The following is a 27,843-nucleotide window of genomic DNA, read 5'->3' as shown; positions in this document are numbered from 1 at the left end:
TACAGTGATCATGTGCCATGAAAACAGTCTTTGATGTCAGACTCAGCATCTGATCTCAGGTCTGACATTTGCCAGTTTGGTTTTAAAGCAAGCACTCATCACTTTCAGCATCCTTATGCTTGAAGTCAGGAGAGTCTCAGTAACCCCCAGAAGACTATAGTGACCGTACATGGTACAGTTAGCTGGCCCAGCAAAGCACCTATTTCAAGTAGGAGCTCAGTAAGTTAGCTCCCTCCTTACCTCTTTCTCTCCCACGCCCCATGAGAAGGCAGATGTGAGCCGCTGTGAGTCCCTGCACCAGATACTTTTCATGTCTATATATCTTTCACCCCTCTGTAACTTTCCAGAGCTAATTCTCAGTTCTCAGCTCTTCCCTCAGCAGCAATTTGTTGCTTCCTCCATATTTGGCCTTTTGCTTCTAAAATGTAAAGATTTTCATCACATTCAACAAGTTTGCTTTTTCTGTGTAGTCTTCCACTTCATTTCACGCCACAGAACTTCCCCTCTCCTTCACTGGCCAATCCTTCCTGCTCATGACTCTTTACTTTCTGGATTGCTCAAGCCAATAGGAATACTTCCTGGGAGGCCATGGACTAATTTCATCAAGTCAGATCTTCTTGAAATTCCATCCTTTGTGTTGTCTTACTCTTTTCTGACTTAGATGTCTTTTTTTCCTAGTAGAAATCCTTGCCTCTTTCTCATTTGAGTTCCCATTTTCATTACTCTCTTTTATGTTTGTTTTCTTCCATAAGAGTTTCTGACTTTTTTTTCTGGCTAAAACTACTATATGAGAGAGAGAGAGAGAGAGAGAGAGAGAGAGAGAGAGAGAGAGAGAGAGAGAGAGAGAGAGAGAGGTCCTTTCAACTTTCCTTTTGCTCTACATCTGTGGACAGGCAAGGTCTCATTAGAACATTCATTCAAAACAAATGAAGAAGCCTATTTGGAACATACTGCCTTACCTTGTAAGAGATTTACTTCATTCAAAGCCTCTATTTTATCAATTAGCTGGCTCTAATCTCAAAACAAACAAACTCAGATCTCCTTACCAAGCATTTACTTTTTCCTGTTCATTGTCATGTTAGTTTAGGCCTTTTTTTTTTTTTTTTTTTTTTTTAACCATGTCTGGTTCTTAATCCTCTTCCTCCTCTTCATGGGTTTTATATCCACCCCAATATTCCACTGATCTTTCCTTCTAATTCACCAAACTCCATCATGTTCCTCATGCTCCAGAATTTACAGTAACATCAGCCATCTGTATACAGAGTTCCATATCCATGAGTCCAATAATTCTTGAACCAAAAATATTGGGAGAAAATTTTAGCTATACTGAATATATATATGAATTGATTTTTCCCCTTGCTATTATTTTCTGAAGTACAATACAGGATTGACCTGTGTGGTAACATGTGTAATCTCAACACTTGGGACACTAAGGCAGGAGCATAAAAAATGTGAGGATAGCCTGGGCTACATAGTAAGATCCTGTCCACAAAATAAAACTTCAAAAGAGATACAGTATTAATAGATATAGCGATGCACTGCATAATGATGTTTAGTTACTCACTGCCCGCATATTCAATAGTGGTCCCCTAACACTGTAATGGAGTTGAAGATTTCTGCTACCTTTTTCTGTGTCTTTTATAGCATTTTTTTTACTGTATCTTTTCTATGTTTGCATATGTCCCACTTGTTCTTTATACAACCAAACTCCACTAAAACTGCAGGAAGTAACCCAAATGGTACTCAAAGGAATAAAATCTGGCAGATGGATGTGTTCCATTTTGTAGAATTTGGAAAATTAAAATACCATTGATACATAGTCAGGATTTCAATGGGCAACTGCTTTGAGTTCTGAAAAGGCTGATTCACTAATCACACATTTGCTAGAAGCTATGGCCATCATAGGTATACCTGTACAAATTAAGACTGATAATGCTCCAGCATGTCTACAGTAAAATGAAACAGGTTTTTTTGCATATTATAATATAAAGCATATTATAGGCATACCACACAATCTTATAGGACAAACAGTTGTTGAAAGATCTAATCACACCTTAAAAGAAATACATAATAAACAGAGAGGGGGAACCAAAACCTCCAAAGATAGATTGCATAATGCCTTATTATCCTTGAATTTTATTAACGCTAAGGAGAAAGGAACAACAGCTGCGGAGAGACATTGGACTATAGAAAAAAAACTACTGAGCTAAATCAGCCTGTGCACTTCAAAGATGTGTTGACATCAGAATGGAAACCAGGGTATGTGCTACGTTGGGGAAGGGGTTTTGCTTTTGTTTCCACAGGAGAAGAAAAGCTAGGGGATATCATCAAAATTAATAAAAATTTGATTCAAACAGGCAAAACCTCTTGATAAGGAGAAGTGATAGCTCATCCACCAATGCAACAATTCTACAAGCTGTAAGGAAAACTCACCAAATATGGGCTGAGGCAGGGTTTTGTTTTTTGTCTTTATAGGATAATAAAATACTCATCTTCAAGAAGTCAAAAGACCTTGATTGGACATCTAGACGTCTAAAGCAGAAGGCAAGGCTATCCAGAAAAAATTTATAAGCAAAGAAAAATTGGACCTATTGGTACCAATATTCTCTGCAGGGTAAAACCTCACTACTTAAACATCTATATATCTTTACTTCTCAGAAAGTTGTAGTGCTGACTTAACTAAAAATTAAGGCTGGCTTTGGAGTTGGTGCATGGCTTTCCCCATTTCTAAATTCAAGCATGTTGTTAAAAGAAAATATTAAGAGTTTCTGTCTCTTATCAGAAGAGCCATCTGGTGTGGGACAGAAGAAAAGCAAAAATCTAGGGATTATTGTTCTCAAAATTCTATTTCTCCCCATACTTACTCTTGACTCTTTGGAACCTTTCTTTAGATATATATATAGCGCTATCCTAAATTTAAACTTTCCATTTTGATATTAATAATGTTTACATTTTCCACAGTGAACAATAAATTTTCCTAACATCCTATTTTTTAAATCTCCAGAAGGAAGATGGGGCCCCATAACAATGATTCTCCCTGGTTCATAATGATGCCATTGAGCTGATAACACCATTTAAAGATCGGCTCTGGACTACCAACTGCTCAGGACAGTTTTAAGATGGTTAACTAAAATAGTCCATCATCTTACACGTCTAGCCAGAACTTCAGATAAGCTTTAGCCACTACTCTGAGACTGGCTACAAATGTTACGGCTAATCCTTATGAGACTTAACCATTGTTTTAGTTTTCTTACAGGATCCCACAGAGATATTGTCACCCCTTTGACAGCAGGAAACAGTTTTAAGAAAACGATGTAGCCTCTCCCAACAGGTTTTGTTTTCTCAAGGTTATGGGCAATTGTCATCTGTTAAGGGTTGGTTATAAGTTGTAATAGGGTTGTGGGTAGAACAATAAAGTTTAGACTCAGTAATCTCCTTTGGAAAAGAAAAAAGGGAATAGATAGGATAGGATAGTAAGTTAGATTATTGTATCTACTTGTAAACTAAATCAGTAACTATCAGCTTTAGATAATTTGCATTGGTATGGATTCTTGTATATTGATACAAATGTAAAATTATTTTTCTATTCCTGTTTAAGATAATTTGTATATTGATACAAATACAAAACTATATTTGTCATATTGTACATATGTTCCTACTCCTGTTTGAAATATTTTGTATATTTGTTTTTTGTTTTGTTTTGTTTTGTTTTGAGGCAGGGTTTCTCTGTGTAGCTTTGCACCTTTCCTGGAACTCACTCTGCAGCCCAGGCTGGCCTCAAACTCACAGAGATCTGCCTGCCTCTGCCTCCCGAGTGCTGAGATTAAAGGCATGTGCCACAACTGCCCAGCTGAAATATTTTGTATATTGATACAAATTTGAGGGTTTTTTGTTAGAACATACTAGGTATACATTTCTACTCTTATTCAAGGTATTGTACCTATACAACTTATTTAACAAGGTAATGCAAACTGCTAGTTCTTGAAAGTTATTATTACAAACTATTTAGGATAATAAAGAAATGCAGGTTAGTAATTAGTTACCCATTACAAACAAACTTGCCATGTTAGGTATGTTATCAAAGTCAAACAGAGATATATTTTAGATAGGCAGGTTGTCTTCAAACACTTCAGAGATCTACAGAATATGGCATTTAAGATGTTTTAATAACATAGGTTCTTTTTATTTTTTATGACAATGAGACATGTCTGCTCCTGGCAGCACCAATCTACTTTAGAAAAGATGATGGGCATTGACAAAACTCCTTATGGAATTTACTTTCTTTGTGGCAAAAGTTAGCCACTAGGCAAAAAAGTACCCTTGCCTTGACTGCTGACAGCATGCTGTCCAAATGGGACAAGCAAGACACAAAAGAAAGAACTGCCGATCCTTGCCAAGACAAGGTTAGACAGCCCTTCAGAAAATCCTGCTTCACAGAAAAGTCTGTCAAATATGCTAGGCCTGTAGGCTGAAGATGGATACCCCAATGTTGCAGAGGAACCTTGGGTGACTGTCCAGGCAGCCAGCTATTTCTGTTATTTCTCACATTTTTTTTTTTTTTTTGGAAGTCACTTGCTTGTACTTCCTGCTTACTCAGTTAATATTTCCTTCTCGGGTCTCTGATGGAGTTGAAGATTAGATAGTTATAATTATAGTTTTCCTTGTTAAAAGATTCAGAAAAGAAACTCACTAAAGAGGTGTAAAGTGTATAGGGTTGAAAGACATTAAAAGATAATTTTGATAATGTAAATTAGGATAGAAGGTGAATTAGGTATAATTCTTTGGATTCCAAGATAGGATAGATAATTGAGTATTTTCTCAGAATTTGTCAAATGCAAATGGACTAGACATTGTTGATATATTTATTGCCTGTATATATTGTATATAGTTGTTGTACTTATTGTATATAGTTTTCTTATATTAGTTATAACCTTTTTTTAAATTTTAGACCAAAAAATGGGAAATGTGGTGATATTTTATTTGTGCTCTAACAAATAAAGCTTGCCTAAAAATCAGAAGGAGGAGCTAGCCATTAGTTAACCATAGAGGTCTGGAGGTTTGTTCAGACAGGCAGGAAGTTATATGGCTGGGCAGAGAGAAGAGATGATACAGTGGGGTGGAGAGAGGAGCTTGCTCTCTTTTCGGCTGAGGATTTCGTAAAGGTAAGAACTAGTGGCTAGCTGCTCTACCTCTCCGATCTTTTAGCATTTACCCCTATATCTGACTCTGGGTTTTTATTATTAAGACCAATTTGAATTTAAGTAACACCACCATGTTATGATTGTCTATAATATTCATGACAATAATGTGGTAGATAGGTTTGTAGCCTGGAAGAACAGATTACAGCATCAGATTTACACATGTAACAGGCTCTATACCGCTAGTCTTATAAGATTACACTATATGATATCCACAAAATAATGAAATTACCTTCCCACATTCCTCAGACTGTCGCCCATCTTCACAGTGTATGGCTGAATTTTTACAGCATTTAATTTGCATAAAGTATTACAAATAATCTACAACAATTTAAAGCATATAGGAGGATGTGCATAGGCTGTACAAACATGAAAACAATATGCCATTGTGCATGAGACTTCTGAAGATCTATTTAATTCCTTTAAGCATGTGTATGTGTGGAGCAGGATATGTATACCTGAGTGCCAGTGCTTTGGAGGGCCTGAGGTGTCAGATTTCCTATAGATGGAGTTACAAGTGCTGCTGGGAACCAAACTTGAGTCTCCCGAAAGAACAGTGTGTATTCTTAACCACTGAGCCATCTCTCTAGCCCCCTAAAGGATTCTTTTGTTTTGTTTTGTTTTTGTTTGTTTGTTTGTTTTTTGTTTTTTTCGAGACAGGGTTTCTCTGTGTAGTTTTGCGCCTTTCCTGCAACTCGCTTTGGAGACCAGGCTGGCCTCAAACTCACAGAGATCCGCCTGCCTCTGCCTCCCGAGTGCTGGGATTAAAGGCGTGCGCCACCACCGCCCGGCTCCCCTAAAGGATTCTTAAATTTCTGTACCCATGGAGGGATCCTGGAACAAATTCTACAAAGAGTACAACTGTACTCTTGCCTAACAACTATTGCATCACATCTAAACTATGGGTCCTGGCTTTCAGACTCACCCACCCACATCCACCTGGCACAACACAGAGGAGCACTGGTAAGTAGCCGATCACGCCATTTACTCTCCATCCTAACCAACTCAGATTCGCTCTTCCTGTTCTCCTTATCAGTAAGCTTATTTTCTCCTAAGTTCATGCTATTCTCTTGCTGAAATGACCTTTGTACCTTTCATGGCTTGTTCAACTCCTACTAATCCTTCCAAACCCAAGGCAAGCCTGTCCTCCCTGCAGAGCTTCCTAGTGGTTCTAGCTAGCACCAACCCTCTTCCTGTGCTCTGGACTCCACCACTCTCACTACTCAGGAACCTACTACATCATGTCTCTTTTCTCTCTTTGATAACTCACTCTCCCCCACCCTACTGGTGCTTTTCCATTGAAATATGTCCTTATTCATTTTTCTCCACTTGAAAGGCTTCAATGATTTCTTTTCTGGGCCTAATATTCTTCATTTCTCTGACCACCAGGCTTCTTGAACAACTACCTTACACTTGCTCTCCTCTCCCTTAGTTTCCATTTACTCTTCAGCTAGTACCGACTTTCATTCCCCAAACTGCTGACACCAAGCTCACCGGAGGCTTCACACTGCCAAATACAGCCCATCTGTAGAAAATACCTGCAGCTCGGGCTATCTGGCGGCAATATCCTGTGTCTCCTTTGAAGAGCTCCTCCACCCCACTCTTGAACTCAAACAGGACTTCAAACATGGGCTGACATCAGAGGTGTGGCACCCAGCTAACAGTAAAACTCCCCGCACAAGAAGAAAAGCTGGCTGGGGCTGACTTAGCCCCGTGGACAAGTACTTCCTAACCTTCCCAAGGCTTCATGGTTACATTCTTTTGGTTCTGTGAGCTTACCCAGCACACAGCAATAATTCTCTGCTTACATTACCCCAGGTCAAATTCTGTTGCTAATAACTAGAGAGAAATTGGTCCTGCGTGTTGGTGCAGAAGTAGCCCCGTTTCCAGTCACCCCATCTTTTGGTCTTCTCTCTCCATCTCTGTAGCCTCTGCACTTAAAGAAACTACAGCAGCTAATGTGAGAATTCTTTCACCATGTGATCCAAGGATGGCTTCATTAATTGGGAGGTAAAGATGTCTGGGGCTCCTCAATCAGCCACACAACAGGCAAAAGAGAATGATGAGTCTTTCCTAGGTTGTTGTTGTTATTATTATTATTATTATTATATCACAGGTTAATTTGGCAGCCAACAAATGCTGCAATGAATCCCTTAATTATCTGATGTTCCCCAGTCCTCCCAAGTTTTCTTATAAGCTGAGCTCACTATTTACTATTTCAGTATTCTCTTTAGCACCTATGGTGTTGGGCAAATGTAAGTACTCAATAAATACTTGATGAACTGAATTAAAAACACAGTATTAGCACATTAATAGGAGCAACTTATCATGCCCTACTGATCTAATTAAAAGATCTGGCCTTCTGAAATAGCACAATTGTACCACATGGAAATTTTAATGAGAAAAAGAAAAATTATCCAATTGAACAGTTAACAGTTTTCCTCTTAGCAAGAGTTTCACACATATTTTATGGATAACAAGCTCAGAGAAAAATGCTCAAGGTGTATGTACATATGGAAGACTATACATTTAAGGGGTTATTACAATGAAAATTCCATAACTGAAGTTAAGACATTATGTAGCAGCAAAGTCAATTAATGTCAAATCAACCTTCCCCCCCCCACCCCCCAAGACAGGGTCTCTCTGTGTAGCCCTGGCTATCCTAGAACTAGCTATGTAGACCAGGCTGGACTCAAACTTCCAGAGATCTGCCGGCCTCTACCTCCAGAATGCTGGGATTAAAGGTGTGCTCTACCACTGCATGGCATCAAATCAACTTTTATTAAAGATGTATAATAACCTGTGTATATAATAAATACAGCAGTCACATTTAACACACAATTTTTTTAGTGTCTGTTAATGACAAATTCAGTACTAGAGTACACAGTTCCTATCATTGGAATGTTCTAGCCTGCCATATTGCATCTAAGGAATACAATGAGGATTATGCCATTGAACATAGAGACCCTGAAGGCTAGCAGTCATATCAACATATAACTGTGGCAATCTGATTAAGTCCTAACAAAGACATAAATGCAAGTGGTCTGGGGACCATGAAAAAGAAAATAACTTGCTGGGGAAAAAAAATCAGGTAAATACAAGGAAAAAAACCTGAAAGCAGGACATGGTGGAACACAACCATAATCCTAGCACTTGGAGGCAGAGGCAGGTGGCTCTCAAGAACTTGAGACCAGCTTGGTCTACTTAGGGAGTTCTGGGATAGCCAAGGCTACTTAGTGAGATACTATCTTAGGGGCCTGGAGAGATGGCTCAGAGTGCTCTTCCAGAGGTCCTAAGTTCAATTCCCAGCAACCACATGGTGGCTCACAACCATCTGTAATGAGATCTGGTGCCCTCTTCTGGCCAACAGTCATACATGCTGTATACTAAATAAATAAATCTTTAAAACAAAAACAAACAAACAAAAAAACCCACCACCACCACCACCACCAACAAACCTTTGCATCCATACATGACCACAGTAACCTTCACTGAAAGCAGTGGAGGGCACTGCTAAGAAGCAGCAGGAATCAAACCCCAATCCATGGCTGTAATGAGTCCCAGGGTGTTCTAAATCACAGAAACAAAACACCCCTTGCCACTGAATTGTAAAAGAAAGAAACAAGTCTATATGTTAAATAAACCCACACTATCAGTACAAAGGGAGTCTTTTACACAACATGTAGTATGCAAGTTCAAAGAGAGCTTGTCATAAAAACAAGCCAAGGTGTGGGAGTCACCTTTCCTAGATAGGTGTAGCTACCACCCGTCATCCAAGACGTGTCTCTTTACAGCAATGGAGACCAACACTGGACACCACGTGGAGAACAACAGACTGTGGGGAGTCAGGCCCGAGTGCATACACCTACATCACAGCTCCTGAATCCCTGGTTCCATAAACATCATGGGAAAGACTGTAAGACCCAGCATACCAGGAAGTCTGCTGTGAAATGGTTTCTCCTAGAAATGGCTGCATAAACAAGTCAGGAACAATGGCAGCAGTGGTGGGCACGCTAATGTGGAAGGGAGAAAATATCACCACGTGCCCATCCCTAGACAAGCACTAATAATCAAAGGAAGAGAGGCTATCTATCAACTTGAGAGTAGAGGGAACATGGGAGGAGGTTGAGGGAGGAAAGCTGGGAAGGGCTGAAGAGAGGAGAAGGAGAGGAGAAAGTGATAAAATTCTGTTTCCATTAAAAACATTAAAATAGCTGAGTGGTGGTGGTACACACTTTTCATCCCAGCACTTGGAAGGCAGAGCCAGGCTGATCTCTGTGAGTTTGAAGCCAGCATGGTCTACAGAGAGAATTCCACACAGCCAGGGCTACACAGTGAAACCCTGTCTTTGAAAAAAAAAAACAAGTCAACCAAACCAAACCAAACCAAACCAAACAATGTTGAAATAAATAAACAAAAATTAGGATAATCTCTCCTAAGAAACCCTCTTAAAAGTATAATTAAAATTTTTAAATTTTTGTTGTTAGAGAGGTTGGCAAACACTTTTAGTCCCAGCACTGAGGAGGCAGAGGCAGGCAGATTTCTGAGTTCAAGGCCAACCTGGTCTATAGAGCCAGTTCCAGGACAGCCGGAGCTATAAAGAGAAACCCTGTATCGATAAACTAAACAAAATTTGTTGTTGGCTTGATAAAATGGTTTAGCGAGTACTTGCTGCCAAACCTGACAACCTGAGCCCTACCCCACACAGCAGAAAAGAGAAGTGACTCTCGGGTTATCCTCTGACACTGATACACACACACACACACACACAGTGTCAAATGCAAGCCCCTTCTCCCCTGATTTTTCCCTCCCTCTCTTCCCCTCTCTCTTTCTCAATAAATGTAATGAAAAACTAAAACTTCTGTTGGTGCCGAGCATGGGGGCACACACCTGTAACTTGGGAGATAAAGGCACAAGAGCTGTTGCATATTCAAGGTTGGCCTAGGAGCAAAAAGAGATCCTATACCAACACACACATATGCTCAAGGTGTATCCACGTATATACCAAAGATTACATATTTAAGGGGCCTGCCACATAATTACTTAGACCCTACCCTATATAGTGTTGATAGGGAGGGGAATTACAAGGAGTAGGGATCCATATCTTGAGAAACACCCATGTTAGCAACAGCAGGGATCTAAATTGCATTAGCTGTGGGAGTGAGGGGGTCCAAAGGTTCAAACGGAAGGCTTTAGGGCAAAAGTTGAATACACACTGAACGCTTGCCACGGAAAACCCTGGAATAGAAGCGGAACAGTCTGGACATTGTACCAAGCTTAAGGTAATTTTCAGCCCTGGCTGCTGAGCAGAATCGCCTGGAGAGCTTTAAGAGCTATACCCACAGCCTACCTCCCTCCAGATCAAAGGTAATGTCTGGGAAGTGAAACAGGGTGATTACAACAAACAGTCCAGTTTAGGAACCACAGAGCTTGACCACAGGAAGGAACGATGTGAGATAACATTGAGACCTGGGTTTAAAGGCAGTGGTTCTGTGCCTGCTACCTGTGGAAGCTTCTCTTCTAACGTGAGTTAAACAGTGTTTTCTGAGTGTTTCCTGCACACCCAGCTTACTGTAAAATCTGATTTTTTTTTTTACTTGTGTGATGTTCCATAGACAAAGCTACAAAATAACTATTCTAAGTGGCCTTTACTATACTGCAAGGAAATGCTTTTGTATCAGGAAATGTCCTAAGTTTTACCCATGCCCAAACTTCACAAAACTACTTTTAAATACACGGAGAATCTAAGTAGGTACCCAACCTTTTGATATTGTGACACAACCTTATCATTTACACGGTGCACCCTCGAGAGCCACACAATCAGATTAAGAAAAAAAAAAAACTAAGGTATTGAATAAGTTTCCAATTTGGTGTTGGACCACATTCATGGTTGTTCTGGGTCACATGTGGCTGGCGGGCCTTTGGTGTGACATGCTTGACAGAGCTTTCATCTATAACTCTTGGTTTCACAAAGTGGAATGATTACAATGTATCTGACTTATTTTGCAACAAATACTTTCAGTGTACTTCCCAAACAAATGGAAACACAGTATCTACACAGCAAACCGAGAGTCCTGGGGAAAAGGAAAACGTCACTAAGGTGACTGTTGAGATGGCAAAAACCAAGTCTGGCTGGCCATGGGGATAAGATGCTGCAGGGTACACCCACCACGAAGTTTGCTTAAGAAATCTGTCCATTGCTACCTATAAAGTTAGCCAGAACTGTCCTGAATGTTTCTTCGCTCTACTTAGCGGTAAAATGTTATTCGAACATTAGTGAAGCTTTGGCAGTTAGTTTCATGTGATCTCTTATCTGCAGACGAGGTCAATAAAAGCAAAAAGACCCCCTCAGAGAGAAGAGAACTCAACAGTCAAAATGCCCAACCTCAGCAAGAGCCCAGAAACCCCATGCTTGTTCAGGAAACACGAAATCAGACGAGCTAGTCATTCGCTTGGACCAGTGCTGTTCAGAAGCAAAAAGATGGGCTTCTAAAAAGAAAACGCCAGCCTAACTCTCCGACACAGGGGTGAAAGTTATAAAAGCCAGCAGTACGAGTTTGACGAGTGGGTCAGAAGGAAAGTCAGAAGACAAGGAAAGAGATGGAAGAGATGGCAAAAGGTGAAGGAGGCAGGCAAAGGCCGCCCGGTGAGGACTTCGCTGCCCAGTTCTTTATGCACCCAGGACAGCATGGGGCCTCTGTCCGCCCGCGCGCACCGGAGCAGGGCGAGCCCCCGCGGGCCTGGCACCGAGGGTGCGGGCAGGCCAGGGTGGAGAGGGCGCTCGCCCGGGGACAGGTGGGCGCTCGGGGGTCCCCGGGAACGAGGGACACTGAGTCGAGCTAGCCCTCACCTCGCGCGGCTTGGAGGGGGTGGGTGGAGCTGAGCCCGGGGCCGCCCCCCGGAGCCGCCCCCGCAGCCGCGGCCCAGGCTGTCAGCGCCCCCTCCCGCGGCCACTCACCCGCCGGCGACGCGCTCCGGGCCGCGGTGGCGGCGACCCCCGCCTGGGTCATGATCCCAGGAGCGGAAGGCAGCGGTGTCTGGCCGGCCAGGCGAGCCTCCGGGTCCGCAGCCGCCGCCTGCTTCTGCGGGGCTGGGGGAGCGCGGGCCCGGGCCCTCCTCTCCCCCCGCCCCCGGCGCCTCTCCTCGCGGCCACCGCCGCCGCCGCAGCGAGCCCGAGCCCTCGAGGCCGGAGACCCGGCGGCAGCACGGCCTCAACTTTCCCAGCCCCCCTCCCCCCGCCCCTCCCGCCCCTCCCGCGGGTCGCCGCTCCGCACGCGCACAGCCTAGCCTGGGTGCGCGGCGAGCCCGCCCCGGCCGACCGGCCTGCCAATCCGGTGCTGGGGAGGCTGCCGCCGTAGCCAATCAGTAGCCGGGATGCCTCTGCGCTAGGCTAGGGGGCGGGAGGAGGTGGAGGGGCAAAGCTAGGAGGGAACAGGCCTCAGGCGGCCCAATGAACACGGCCGGGGGGCGGAGGTGTGCAAGTTGGGTTGAAAGAACAGGAAATATTCTTAAAGGTAGAATGACGGGCAGAAAGGAAAGCCAGTAGGTGTATGAGAAAGAGGTAAGCCTGGTTCCTTAAAGGGGACGCTTTGAGAAGCTGGAAACGATGTTTTAAGAAACTTCTTGCATCCTGTTCTATACTGTGCTTCTGGCATATTTCAGTGCAAGCTCAGAAGTGGAAAAAGTGAAGAGGAGGAGGGCACCAGAGGCTTTCGGAGATAGGTTCCTTTAGCCTGAGGATCAGAAGGCGGGAAACGGTGGAGAAGAATTCAGCTCTGTCCGGACGTCTCTTCCAGTGCAAGATCTTTGCAGACCCAAGGCTGCTGGAATTCGTAAACTGTTGACTCCTGACATCCTTTATTTGCCAGAAAGCATGAAGGCCATTTTCAGAAATGCTCCGGAGCCCCCAGCTAAGGGAGGGAATGTGTGACTTTGGGGGATGGGGATTGGAATCCCAAACTTAGGTTACTAGACACTTGTATCTAGGACCTGAGACCGCAGAGTCCTCTAAGGTGCCTTTGGAGCTCTGGAACTGTAGTCCCAATTACCTTTTTTCTAGGTTTGTTTCATTTCACAAGCCTGTCTTCCAGAGACAGGTGTCGGGTCCTTCACCTAGTGGTGGTGAAAGATTTATGAGCTCTTCACAACCAGATTAGTCACATCTATAGCAAATATATAATGGAAGCAGACCTTGCGTTGAGAAAAAGATAAGTCCGTTTTGTCTTTACTACGCATTTTGAAAATCTGTGATGAAATGAATCTTTAACGTTGCTTCAAAACTGGTGTTAATAAGCAATCTGAAATTTTTTTTCACTTCCTTGTCCCATCTGGGCCAGAGCAGTGAATTTTAATTAGCCTTTGAATGGATTTGTCATTCCCAAGTAAGTCCAAGCAGCAGAGATCTTATGACTCAGAGTCGTAATAGTAATACTAATAACTCATCCATGAAACTATAATGCTAATATATGTCCAGCTGCACGATTTCCATCTGAGTAAAAATGTAAGGTTTTATGGGTAACAAATATCAAATCCAGGGTACATATAACTTCCTGAACTATAATACATTTAATTCTAAGTTAAAATAAAACATGTTGGGTTTTGTTGAGACAGGATCCCACTGTGTAGACTTGGCTGTCTTTGAACTCATAGAGATCCAGTTGCCTCTGCATCTTGAATATGACTGCTGGAATTAAAAGGGTACACCACTACATTCAGATGCAAAAGAAAGTTTTGATGATTCAGAAAACAGAATTTGAGAGTTTGAACTATTAATACCATTCAGACATGACTTTAAAATAGAAAGTAAATTATTTCTGATTGTTGAAGGTCAGAATATTAACTTTTAATTTTAATCTTCATTTCCTAATTGAAGTCCATCCTAAACTGGTGAGATGGCGAGGTGGCTCCGTCAAGACGCCACCTGTCAACAGGCCTGATGGCCTGAGTTTGAGCTCCAGAACCTACATGGTGGAAGAGAGAACAGACTTCAAGTTGTTCTCTAACCTCCAAACATGGACTATGCATGCATGTGTGCACAAACACATATATACACATATAAATAAAATGTAAAAAAGTAAAGTCCAAATCTCAACTAGAGGTCTTTTTTTGATTAGCTTTATTCAACATTATTTAGCATGAGAGATTGAGATGATACCACGCAAGGGTAGCTGGTATGTGCTTAGTGTCTAGATTGGTAATAACATACAGTATGTGTTATTGAAACTGGTGTGTCTACAGGTCAAGTCCTTCAGGCTGACTCTTTCACCCACTTATTTGAGTGGTACAGAAAGATTTGCATGGTATATAATCACTTGTTTGCATCCTCAGATTCATTTCATGAAATGGGCTTCAGCAGCAGCTCTGGTCAAAAGCTCAGCTGCTCAGAAGGCTCAGCTCCACCTACTCCCTCCTTGCTCTGACCTGCAATCATTGAAACAAATGTATCTCTTTCCAGTGCACCCCTCTTTTCCACCTGCCCACATCCTCTGTTACCAGGACTACTGAGTCTTGACCTGCGGCCATGCATGCGTGATCATAGTCCAGTTGCTACACAGAATTGCTTGGCCAAGTTCTGTGGGAGCCCGTTTTCAGGTTCCTGGTGGCTTTATCCAGCAGGTCTGCATTGAGAGGATGATTAGGACCACGGGCCCGAGTGCAGGTGTCTGAGATGGTCTGCACTTGGCTGTGCTGGGAGGGAGGTCTTTTGCTCCACCCCCTTGGCATCTCTATAAATACCCTGGGGCAGAGACAGTCAGGGCCCTTTGGAAAAGGTTCCATCCAGGCCCTCTGGAGGCTATCCTTTATTTTCTGTTTATCTCTGCAAGATTCTCCACAATAAATCCTTCTATCTAATATTTCCTGCTGCTCACACTCAAGAAAACTCTGGAGAGCTGTGGGGTTGGTGGTTAAACGCCCCACAAAGTTCAAACTGCATGGCTTTTGCCTGCAATCACACACTCATCAAACTTGCTTTTGTAACTTTGAGAGTTAGACTTTGTCTTGATTTAGAGGGCCAACTTTTGCTTTCTGAATAGGAGTAGTACAAGTGTTTATTTCCATGTTTCTAGAAGAAATATCCCAGCTTTTCCAGAGGTTGTAATTTTTATTTTGCATTCCCAACAGCAGTATATGAAGGGTCCAGATAGTCCACACCATCACTGACACCGAGCTATTTCTTAGTTTTTGAGACAGTCTCACTAGATAGTTCAGGACATCATTAAACTGGTCAGCTTCCAACCTTAGCCTCCCTGGTGCTGGATTTACAAGTATTACAGATGTGCACTACTTTTTCAAACAACTAGTGGTGCTGAGCATATATATTCCCAAATCATATTGTTTTATTACAGTGGGTTTCTTTTCAGACACTATAATCTCTGGAAGCATCTCACTGACTTATAAAAGTTCTTTATATGTTGTACTAATGTTTTCAACGATTGTGCAGCTTGTTTTGCATTTATAAGAATGGCTTATGTTTACTAACCTCTTTCATCCACATAACCACCCTGCAATACAGCTCTTGTCATCATCACACTTATGAAGAAAGTCAGGGTCCAAGAAAGCAACCATTGCCTCAGCATCACACAACTAGGTGGCCATGCTAAAACAGCAAGTCACAATAGAGATGCCAACTCAGTAGGCGTTTCCCTAGGTCATCGTAGTCCATCTTTTCTTGATTTATTATGAATCTATCAGTCTAATTATGCCATTGCTGTGTCTATTCTCCAGAAATCAAGAGCTGAGATCTGAATCTTAGCCTGTTAGTCCTTGATGCAGAAACAGACTGAAACAGAAGTCTTTTCATTTAGAAATCCATTCTTAGAATGTCAATATAAAGCTTTACTGTTCCAGAAGCCCTTCAAGCTCTCTCTGAATTTGCTCATGAAATACCTGTTTGGCCAGGTTTAAGTCTTATGTTGGACGGACACACACACACACACACACCCCTATGCGTGTGAATTTCTAACTGAAAGCAAATCCACCACCCTGTCTTTAGTCTTTCCTCAAAGTCTCAAAGTTTGTTACCTCATGGGTTGAATGCCATTTTTATATCATAAAACAAGAGATTCATATGGTTTTGTCGTTTGTTGTTTTGTTCGAGACAGGGTTTCTCAGTGTAGCCCCAGCTGTCCTGGAACTCACTCTGTAGACCAGGGTGGTCTCAAACTCAGAGATCCACCTGACTCTGCCTCCCAAATGCTGAGATTAAAGGTGTGCTCCACCACTGCCTGTTGGGTTTTGTTTCTAAATTAAAAGCACAGCCAGGCACTGCATTGGTACTTTTAATCCCAGCACTTGGGAAGAAGATAGGTGAATCTGAATTCAAGGGCAGAAAATACTATTACTTAAGTCCATTTTACAGCTAGATTACTTCTGGATCATACCTGTGGTACCATATCAAAAAAGTCCTTTAATCCCAGCAGAGGCCAGGCTGGTCTACAAAGTGAGTTCCAGGACAGCTAGGGCTGGGAGAGAAACCCTGACTTGAATAAACAGATCTTTTACTAATTAATACAAGGTCACAAAGAGTTTCATCGTCTAGATATTTTTAGTGTTTTCCTTAGGTCCAAGGGACATTGTAACAATTTACTAAAAAAACTTTAACTTTATTGCATTGTGCGCAGTTGTCAGAACCCCTGAACTGGAGTTACAGACAGTTGTGAGCTGCCATGTGGGTGCTGGGAATTGAACCTGGGTCCTTTGGAAGAGCAGCCAGTGCTCTTAACCAGAGCCATCTCTCCCAGACTCTTGTTCTTGAGACAGGGTCTATGTACTCCTGGAGTTCTGCCATAACCACTACAACTGTCTTTTATTCCTTTGATAACTTGTTTTCACTGTTATCCAGGTTGCTGCTGCTCAGCTAGGAATAGCAGACTGAGCTACCATGCTTTTAAAATTATTTTTTGTGTACTGTGAAGATGTGAGTATTGATAAATATAATTTTCCTACATGGTTGTTGAAAGGACTATTCTTTCCTGGGCCTTGACAAAGCCAAGTGATCATGCAAGTGCAGATATGTTTATATACTCAGTTCTGTAGCAATGGTTGGTTGATGTTGACACTGACACCAGTTCAACTTTATGTGAACTCAATTAGTAAAGTTCTCCAAAACCCACCAGCAGCATTTTGTTTAATCATATCACTTGCAAATAAAAATTGTTTTTTACTCCTTTCCAAACTGCATGCTTAAAGCTTTTAATCATCAGGCTATGACAGTATAGAACAGTATATAAGTGCTAAGAGCAGCTTTCTTTACCTTTTCCCAATCTTAAATATAAAAAAGATCTCACCAATAAGGCTTTTATAGCTTTTCCAGGTTGTCTCTTTAATTCCCATATCATTCAAATTTTTTGTCACGATAGTTAACTTTCATTGTCAATGGCACACTCTGGATGTACCTATGAGGGAGTTGCTGAAAATTTTAGCCAAAGAGAGAAGACTTACCCTGAATGTGATACTACCTATGGGGCAGGGTCCCCAGTGGGCAGAAATGAGAGAAAGCAGGTTGAGCATTAGAATTCACCCCCTTCATCCTGACTATAGAGGCATTGTGATCAGATGCCTCACACTCCAGCTGCTATGCCCTCCCCACCATGACAGACTGTAGCCTGTAGCCCTTCAAATTTCAAGGAAAAACAAAAAACCCTTAAGTTGTCTGTCAGGAGTAACTTAATACAGAAAACTGGCAATGGAGTAGGGATATTGTAAAAAATACAACCACATGGTACTTAGGATTTTTGTTGTGTTGGAGGATTGGGAATTTTGGAGCTAAGGGCTAGCACTCTAGACTGCAGTAAGTAGAGCTTAACTGGGACTTCAGATGACCATGGACACCAAACTCAAGATTTCAGAGGAGGAACGAGGACTCTCTCCAGATTACTTTAGATTATTCATGATATAGAAAGTCTGCTTACATTCTCATATCCAGAGAACTTCATGAAGCACAATTCAAAGCAACAGGCTATTTGTTGAAGGAGGAAATTTTAAGATGGAAGAGAATTCATTCTGTGGTACAGGTATTGCTCACTGCTCTTGCTGAAATGTATGGTGAGGGAACAGAAAGGTATAAAAACTTAATATCAAGTTGAAAGTGGAAAATAAGGCAAAGTCTGTAATTGTTAAAAGATTAGTGCCATTAAGAGAAAACCTCAGACCCTTCACTGGGGCAACAAGAAAAGGCTGTGTGCAACTCATCCAGCAAAGGATCCATTACAAAAGTGCAAATTCATCTCAAGAAAAAACTCTGAGAAAGTCACTGGAGTTCCTGCTCAAAACCCACTGCCTACAGTTTTCTCAGGGTCAGCACAAAGGCCAATACTGTGAGACAAGACCATCCGTATCTTGAGCTGCCAGAACTTGGCAGAAGCATCTAAGTGGGGGGAATTTAGAAGAAAAGAAAGATTTGTCAGAGGACTATGGCAGTTCTAGAAGGCCAGATAAGCAACGTGTGGCAGGGTCAGATTCCAATCTGCAAGGTCCTGAAAGGCCACTGCATGAAGCCAGGAAAGTGAAGTCTAAGACTCAGGGATGTTGGAGATGCCAGGAAATGTGAACTGTTTGCCAATGAAAGCTGAAAATTGGAAACAGACGAAGACTAGAGGCTAGGTTTTGTTGTGTGAGATTTTGGGTTCTGCGAAATAAAGTTTGCCTGGAGATCAGGGGGCAAAGCTAGACACTAGTTAACCACAGAGACCATGGCTCACGCCTTTAATCCCAGCACTCTGGACTTGGTGGGCAGACATCTAGGCCCCTTCTGTTGGAAGATCTGGAGAGGTAAGAAATCACTGGTGGCTGCCCTCTGCTCTTTCAGGTTATTACCCTGGTATTTGACTCCTGGTTTTTGATAAGACTAATTAGATTCATGCTTCAAGGTGTGCTCCAGGCAGGAGACCTTCATCCTTCATCTATTAAGACAGAATATGAATTACACAAATTGATTTTCAATTCCTGGGACAAATTCTACATCATCACACATCCTTTTCCACATATTGCTGACTAACTTGCTCATTTAAAGGATTTCCTTTTTATTCATGAGGTAACAATCTAAAATTTTCTTGACCTTACTCTTATTATAATGCTCTACTCATAAAATGGGTTGGGCAATATTTCTAAACTTCATAATGTAGAGTATGAAAAACTGGTTTCTTTTTTTTTTAAACATTCACTCATGTGTGCTCATATGTGGAGGTCAGAAGGTACTATGTGGGCTCAGGGATTGAACTCAGGTCAGAAGGCCTTACAACAGCAAGCACCATTACCTACTGAGCCATCTTGTGACAGGACTTCATTGACTTCACAAAATCTACAAATAAGCCACAACCCAAATGAGCCTTATTTCATTTGCACCACTGGTCACTTTTTGGGGGTCCTAAAATTTTCCTTGATATGGCTTTACTTCCATATTAACAGATGTCTGCTATAATTTCATTTAACTTCCTTTAGGTTTAACACTCCATTTCTCAAGATATAGACTTACAAACTGGATTCAAGTTTTTTTGTATATACATTCACCACCGCATATTATACTTTTAAGTAGTATCTCTAACTGTATCCTACAGCTTATCTTTCCAATATATTTCAAATGTTTTGTGATTTATTAAGAAATATGTTACATAGACTTCACGTAAGTTCCAGGTATGTAGAAACTTGAAAAATGTGTTATCTGGGATCATGTAAAATTTTCTCAGGGGAAAAAAAGAGCCAGAAGATGGGGAGAGATGGCTCAGCAGTTAAGAGCATTTGCTATTCTTGGAGAGGACTCAGGTCCAGTTCCTAGTACCCACTGAACACTTTTTACAACCACCTGTAATCAGTCTGTTGAGGTGGTATTGAATAGGTGGAGGCAGATTAGCAAATGTGAGGGTAGCCTGGGGGTGCTGTTTACAGACCAGCCTTTATCCTAACATTGAAAGGCACTCAGTTCAACCCCAGGTACTACAAAGGAAAAAGGAGTAATGCTTATTACTAGTGCTAGGTGTTCCTAGGCCAGGGCCACACCCTCTTTTCACAATTTCAGTCACTGCCAGATCCCTTCTGAGTACCCCCATGACCAAATTTCATGATCTAAGTCAGTGCACTACCCTGTTAAATTACAAAACCACCAATAAGAAGTGGTAATTCAGTAATCATGCTCTAAATGTGGCCCAGGCTACACATTATAAAACGTGTACCTGATACTTACAGACACTACAGAAAGTGGGTTGGCTACTAGGCAGTTAGTAGTTACGGAAGTTACACTTGTAGGACTTACCAGTGTTTAAGTGTAAGAGTAAATAAGACTTGAATAAGTAAATGCTTAATAGAAGTCTTGACATAGTTATTCTTGGGGTCAACTGTCATCAACCAAATAATGAAGACATGCTGAAAAGACAGCTCAGCAGTTAAAAGCACTTACCACTCTTATTACAGAGAACCTGTGTTTGGTTCCCAGTATCCAAATAGTGACTCACAACTATCTGTAACTCCAGTTTCAGGTTTTGACACCCTCTTCTGAGCACATGCATGCATGAGGTACACATACCACACACACACACACACACACACACTTTAAAAAATTAAAAACATGAAAGCAAGAGCTAGAGCTGGTATTGTAATTCAATTTCTCTTATTGCTTCGGCCTCCTCTCCTGATCAAATGGTAAAATGCTGGAAGTCAATCACAATTAGTCTAGTCTCTACTAAACAACAACAACCCAGATTTGAACTAGTCTGTAAAAGGAATCATTAGAAGGTCTTTTTAATAAAGACAAATCTGGGCTGGGTACTGGGGTGAACACTGGAAGATCAGAGAAACAGAACAAGCCACAGCTTCCTCACCTTGCCAATTCCTCAGCTGATCCTGTTTCCTCACACTGGAAGCCTGAGTCCTCATCCAAAATGGATCTCAGCTGAACTGCTGCTAAAGCCTAAAAGCTTAACCTGCTTAGTTCCTAGTTTTCACGCCTTATATACCTTTCTGCTTTCTGCTCTCACTTCCTGGGATTAAAGGCTTGAGTCACCATGCCTGGCTGTTTCCAGTGTGGATTTAAACTCAGACATCCGCATGGATCTCTGCCTCCCAAGTGAAAGGATTAAAGGCATGTGCGCCACCTTATCTAGTGGCTGTTCTGTTCTCTGACCCCAGATAAATTTATTAGAGTACACAATATTTTGGGGAACACCACACTAGTCTGCTAATTTTAAATTGTAGCTTGACTAAAGATCAGAATGGAATAAAGCTACACCAATCTAGAGAAACATATTAGGTTTGATACAATCATAACCACAATACAGAGCTTCTGATGCATAAATCCTGAACTTTTTTTGGTGTTTTGACTCACCAGGCTCATAAGCCTTATGAAAGTTTGTTTTTAATGTTTAAAAAGGCAGTGTAAAGAATATTTTCTCTCCATATTGCTTTATAACATTAAAGCAAACTCGAGATTGATGAGAGAACTTGTTTGTTCACTTTTGTACAGGAAACCTTCAGCCAGCCAAAGTGATGGTATACACCTGTGATACCAAATTTAGGAGGTAGGAGGAGGAATCCAAATTGCGCCTCCTGCATACCAAGTTCAAGGTGAAACCTTGTTTCATAACTAGCTGTCTCCCCCAAGGGTCCTTTACTTAGATATTCTACTTACAATAGAACTTTATGGACCTAGAGAGATAGCTCAGCAGTTACGGGTACGCTTAATGCACACGTGAGCACACACACACACAATCTCAGCACTCTGGAGGCAGAAGTGGGTGGATCTCTTTAAAGGCCAATCTGGTCTACAAAGAGTTCCAGGCTGACCATGGCTACACAGAGACCCACTTTTTCTTTTTTTTAAAACTTACCTTAAGAGGCCACAGCCTTCATAAGCCTCAATTGATCATTACTGTATTTGCAGAGCTTAAAAAATAAGGTGTTTAATAAACTCAGAAATAATTTAAGTGAGAACCTGACAGTTTTCTTTAGTATGGAAGATTGCTAATGAAAAGCAATAGTCAAGACTGCTCAAATCTTTAGGAACAATTCCTGATACTGCCAATATGGTTTCTCAGAAAAGCTAAATACTCTAGAAGTTTGGCTGACAGAAACAAATTCTTTCAATCAGTTTCTTGTTAAAGTTATAGCTATTTAATATGTTTTAATTCATACTTAACCCATATGCCTTGAATTGTTGAGGATAGTAAATAAGTTCCTAGTTCAATGTATAGAAAATTCCAAAAATTATCCAGTACTTCCTAAGTGTTAAAGTTTTCATCACAATATAACATAGACTATAATTTTTAACTAGACTTTGTTAAGTAGCAAGTGTTTCATATTATGTTCCAGATGATTCCTAGATCAGATTTAGGATTATGAGTTTAGGCAGTCCAATGGATATATTCACATAGTGAGAAACTGAGGCCTAACAGCCATGTGAGATGAAGTAGCTCCTCTAGCCTTTATCAAGCCTTCAAGAAAATGCAGTCCTGGATGATACTGGATGGTAATAAAATCTTGTATCAGAACAAACCGGAGAAGTCACACATTGCTTGATTGGGAAATTATGGGAGCCAACAAATCTGTTGTTCGAAACTGCTAAATTTTGAAGTGATATGGTAACTACGACACACAAAGATCATCCATTGTTTCCTGTGGAATAAGCAAAGTGCTAATTCAGACATCTTGATTAGAAATATTTAACACTTGCTAATCCTGTTAAGACAAATTTTTCAAGTGCATACTTCTTGGATTGAAATAATTCCTAGACTCACTCAACTACTAAAACCCTCACTACAAAAAGGGGGTTGTGGGAGGAAATAGATGAGAATATGCATATTTACAGTCCATATTAATTAGAACAAAGTCTAAAGTGCTATTTTAAATAATTACATTCAAAATACAGTAATAGACACCTCTGTGGATCTTATTTTTCTCTCACTGAGAGTAGGTAGATATATTGGTCAGTGGTTTTTATTCAATGACAATGCTGTTCATATTTATAATACCACTTTTGTGAGTGTGTGTGTGTGTGTTGTTTACTTTTTCTAATAGTAAAGGAGACTTAGTGCTGATACACTTCTTCCTGTTCATCCATACCCCAGGGTGAACAGGAAGAAGTGAAGGAAAGGCAGGGCCCACAGCAAACTTTCCTAATTTTGAATGCAAAGGAGGACAAGGAAAGGGGGAGAGGACAAAAATACAAGTCCTATAATACATACAATAGGATGGGAGGGTATAGGAAAGGGAGAGACATGAAGGTGAGGTTTAGAGCAGTGGAACTTCCCCATATTCTTTTCTTTCTGATGCTGTTTCCATAGTTTCCAGGCTGAGGTACACTCTCAGAAGATGGGACTGGGAGAAGGGGGTCAGGGCCTCAGTTGCTACCCCCCACCCAACAGCTGTAGCTGTTGTAGGCAGACCTGTTGATCTGAGGCTTTGCTGGGTGGAGCTGGTCTGGCTATGTTGCCCGCTGCCCAACTGTTGGCCAATGTTTTTATCAAAGTCTGAATTAGCATGCCTTGATTATATCTGGACTATTTTCATGGGTTTTAAATTAGGTCTTAAAGAAATATAATAAAACAGTATGGGTCACAGCACACAACGATGACATATAGTTGCAGACTGTAAAACTCAGCACTACAATGAGTTTCATGACATTTACAGACAGATCACTACCAGAACATCACATAAGTTTATTTCAGATGTAACAGCAACGTTAAAATTGACAAGTTTAATTCTTAACTGCACCAAGTAAACGTAGCCACTTAAGTATCTTTAAAGATATTCCCTCCAAAAACTGAGGGAGTTTTTCTTTTCCACCACCACACACCATGCTTCCCAATAGTTCTCTTTTTGGAGGACTTTCAATTAATGAGTGACCTGCTTTGGAGATACTTAGGAACTCCTTTCCCCAGATGAAAATTAATCTTGACAAATTATATATTGCATAGATTTCTCTACAGATTCACTTTAGAACCAAAATTCAAATAGCATACAGAATAATTTTAACCTATTTACTGCACAGTAAAAACAATCTGTCCTGAAAAATGGAGATAGTGTGTTATCTTCCAGTTAACAGTTTACTGTTTTATCTCAAAGATTATACTTATCATATATTAAAAACAAAGAAAAAAAAAAACCAAAACAAACAAACCAAAACCAAAAACTCCATATGGGGCATTACTTTAGTATTTCCTGACTCACAGGCATATGGATTAGTCCCAGTTTCTACCTCTTCCCCTTATGTAAGTGGATGGAATTATTTAATGCAACTTTGATACAGGACAATTGACCCTTTACATACATTTAAAATTTAGGTTAAATCACTGACTAGTTGGAAAAAGAAACTATAATAATAGGGAGCCTACACACTCAATTCAAACTTTATTATTTGTTCCTCCTCTTTAAATAACATGTACTTAATTGTTGTGAGGCAGCTATTCGGGTTTTCAATAACCACATTTAGGGATACATTCATAGGACTACTCAAGATAGTCCAAGTGAAATGGATATAGAAATAGAGGCAGTGTCATCTCAGAAAACTCTTTTATATATCAAAATCTATTTTGCTATCTGGAAGTTTACAAAATGGCTGACTTCTTCAAACTAACTTTGCTCTCTATCATTTATGCCCTCTTCTCTTGGCAAGAGCAAGCTGAAGCTTATCCATGAAAGTAAAGGTGCTTAACACTAAACTTTTCTTCTGAGCTTAGATTTGGACTGTCTAGGAAACTGATACCCAAGAAACAAGCATGGTCTTTCCACAATTTCACTACCCTAGACATCCATCCATTCATTCATCAACCACACCCCTTGTCTGTATTTTTCTTGGCACTCAAGACTACTGAAGTCTACTTTATGTACTTTCACATTCTCAAAACTTAAAAAAAAGAGTTATAAAGTGTGCATAAGCATCTTGCGAGATAATTTTTTTTTCATTTAATCTATTTGGAAATAAGCCTTTCATACCACAATTTTCTTAAGAGGATATATTAAACTTCCTTTTAAAGTCAAATGAAAGAAAACATACACTCTGTACTGTTTTAAAGTCTAATGAGAACATATCTTGAGCCACTGACCATCTAAGAAATGCCATGTATTCTGAGATGAGGCAATGTGAGGAAGTATGAGTATCTCACATGTCTCCACATTACAGTTCTCAGCCCATCAGAGCCACTCCTAATGTGCCTGAAAATGATCTGGCCTTAACCAAACCTGTCAATTGGAGGTCACAGTGATATGTGTGTAACACTTTATTCTTCTATTGTTCCAAGAACAGAAGGAATTTGTCTAATGATTCCTCTTATTCCAAATCTTTAAACTCAACATTGTAGGCACAGAGTGTAAACAAATCTGGGATGTTCTCCAACAGATAAGCAATAGCAAACAATGTTATTTTCAAAAATACTGTCTAGAAATTCTTTCATATATTATCAAACGCTCAATGGCCACACTTTTAACAATCTGTATTAGTTGACATTAAATACACTTAATGTGTTACAAGTCCGTCTAAGCTTATGATATTTTTTATGTCCAAGAAAAAACACTTGCTTCAGGTTTATTTAGGGGTATTGGCTTATAACTCCATTTATAAGGTTACACTATTATTGGGCTTACTGAAAAACAAGAGAAGAAAAATCAATTATAACAATCTTCTTTAGGTCAGTTAAAGGCCATATCTCTAGCTGGGATATTACAGTTAATTTCACCAGCCTGCACTCTACAAGTTAATGCCTCTAGAAACAAGATTAACAGCAGGAAGGAAGGGAAAAAATAAACAAAACAAAAAACACCTGCTAACAAGCAACCCACTCATCAAAATAGCAGTTTAACTGAAATACTTTGACCAAAGTCTAATACTACCTACACAAACTGCCCCACCAATCAGCAAAAAGAGAGAAAAACTGCTTTAAAAACCCAAATAAGCTTAGTATTTTCTCACAAGGATAACAATGGTCCAGCTCCTGAGAGTGCTCAAAGGACTAAAGGTAGAGTGAAGGCCATGTCAGGGATTAGCATCCCACAGATAGTCTTTAAAACTCAAAGTACCACAAATACACTAAGCTTGTCTATGAATTAGAGAACAAGATATTGCTGCTGCTTTTTTTTGTCTGTTGAAATAAACAATATTGTAGGCTCTGCCCTTCAATGTGAAAGCAGGATGTTTAAAAAAAATTAGCTAAAAAATTGAAATCATCTGACATCCAATTTTGGGGAACAACTTAACTGTGAAACTATACAGATCTATCTTCTCCTTCCTTCAACCCAACCACCTCACAAAAATAAGAGAACTAAAACAATCCAAACATGATCATTTTTAAGAGTCCTTGAAAGTATTAAAAACTTGAAGAGGAAAGAAAGGAGGAATAACAAGGGAGGAAAGCTGAAGAAAAGGGGGAGAGGAATCAATGGGTCTTTCTTTATTTGGCGACAAGCAAGTGCAAGAAAGTTCATTTGTAATTTGTTCAGTTGTCTGTCTTTTGTGTCTCTGCATTCTGACCAGATGGGACTTTGAGGTTTTTCTGAAGCACATGAGCATCTGCAGGCTCTATCCTCTTATAGTAGTTCTTCTTTGTCTCAATAATCTCAAAGCCAAACTTCCTGTAGAAGTCAATCGCAGACTCATTGCTGATCTGGACATGCCTGAGATACAGGGTATATATACAGATACATATATAAGACAGTTTCATCAACTTTCAAGCCTTAACCAGATAGCTTCAAATTGGTCAGAGGTGGAATATTACAGACATTTTGTACATTTTTTTTACAATGACCAATATTCAATAAAGATTAGTCAATTCGTATCAGTAAAACTGACAATTTTACACTTTTAACCTAATTCCTCCACTTGCACGGCAGATGGCCGAGATTAGGAAGGTCAGTGTTTATTCTTATTCTTAACAGAGGTTAAACTATCATGAGGCTCAGTCTTCCAGAGGCCCAGTGTTTCATTCCCAGCACTGCCATCAGGTAGCTCACAACCACCTGTAACTTAAGCTCCAGAGACTGCTGATGGCTCTAGCCACCTTGGATACCTGTAATCGTGCACATGCCCCTCCCTCGAAAATATACACACTAAAAACAAAACAATTAACAACAAAATTACACTATAGTCTCAATTGCCTAAATATATCTTCTTGAGCTTCTTTCATTACTCTTCAGAACAACACCACATAATGTGAAAACAATCCATTGTTATGATTTTTGTCTTAGCTCTTTATGTTGGTTGTCTGCCTTGAACTCCCAGAAATCTACCTGCCTCTGCATCTTGGGTGCAAGTGCTAGAATTAATGACATGAGCCAACACATCAAGTTGTGGCCTTCTGAGACTCAAGTATAATCTCAACTAGGTTACTTCTAACTTTATTAAGCTCCGTTAAAAATGATCATGTTGCTGATAACCTTAAATAAAATATATCAACTATTAATAGTATTAATGGTCTCAAAATTCTGAGTACTTGGATTGTAATCTTGGTTTCACCTTAGGTTCCTTATATATAATTAAAACCAAATAGTTTACCTATACTACCACAATTTTGCACCCACAATTCACCAACCCCAAATTAAAAATAAAGTTATCCTGAAAGGTACATACACACCATTCTTCATCATTCCCTAAACAATACAACATAATAAAAACTTCTGTAGCATTTTCCTTCTTCTAGGCATCCTAAGTAAATTGGGTCAGTTTAAA

At 40.5% G+C, this 27,843-nt stretch overlaps 2 protein-coding genes and 1 long non-coding RNA gene across 5 annotated transcripts in view; 1 reads left to right on the top strand and 2 right to left on the bottom strand.

The window, feature by feature from the left end:
• Window positions 1–12,413, bottom strand: part of Usf3 (upstream transcription factor family member 3) — a 70,487-nt gene extending 58,074 nt beyond the window's left edge. Inside the window, exon 1 of the mRNA XM_052740755.1 lies at window positions 12,157–12,413. The gene's annotated coding sequence lies outside the window, so the exon portion shown is untranslated. The remainder of the gene's footprint in view (window positions 1–12,156) is intronic.
• LOC128112054 (uncharacterized) lies at window positions 10,032–24,288 on the top strand. 2 transcript variants are annotated; one of them, XR_008218829.1, is made up of 2 exons: window positions 10,032–11,844; window positions 12,861–24,288. It is a non-coding gene; the product is annotated as an uncharacterized LOC128112054 (long non-coding RNA). The 2 variants fall into 2 exon arrangements; XR_008218830.1 differs by lacking the exon at window positions 10,032–11,844 and adding an exon at window positions 12,473–12,759.
• The window catches only part of Naa50 (N-alpha-acetyltransferase 50, NatE catalytic subunit), an 18,128-nt gene continuing 14,107 nt past the window's right edge, over window positions 23,823–27,843 (bottom strand). For both annotated transcript variants that reach the window (XM_052740759.1, XM_052740758.1), the window contains exon 5: window positions 23,823–26,792. In XM_052740759.1, coding sequence (XP_052596719.1) covers window positions 26,615–26,792 — 178 coding nt within the window. In that variant the 3' untranslated portion in view covers window positions 23,823–26,614. The remainder of the gene's footprint in view (window positions 26,793–27,843) is intronic.

This window comes from Peromyscus californicus, unplaced genomic scaffold (genome assembly GCF_007827085.1).
Source record: "Peromyscus californicus insignis strain IS unplaced genomic scaffold, ASM782708v3 Scaffold_16__1_contigs__length_79575227, whole genome shotgun sequence".
Taxonomy (NCBI): domain Eukaryota; kingdom Metazoa; phylum Chordata; class Mammalia; order Rodentia; family Cricetidae; genus Peromyscus; species Peromyscus californicus.
The sequence above is the reverse complement of the archived record's forward strand: the minus strand, read 5'-3'. Positions and strand labels throughout refer to the sequence as shown.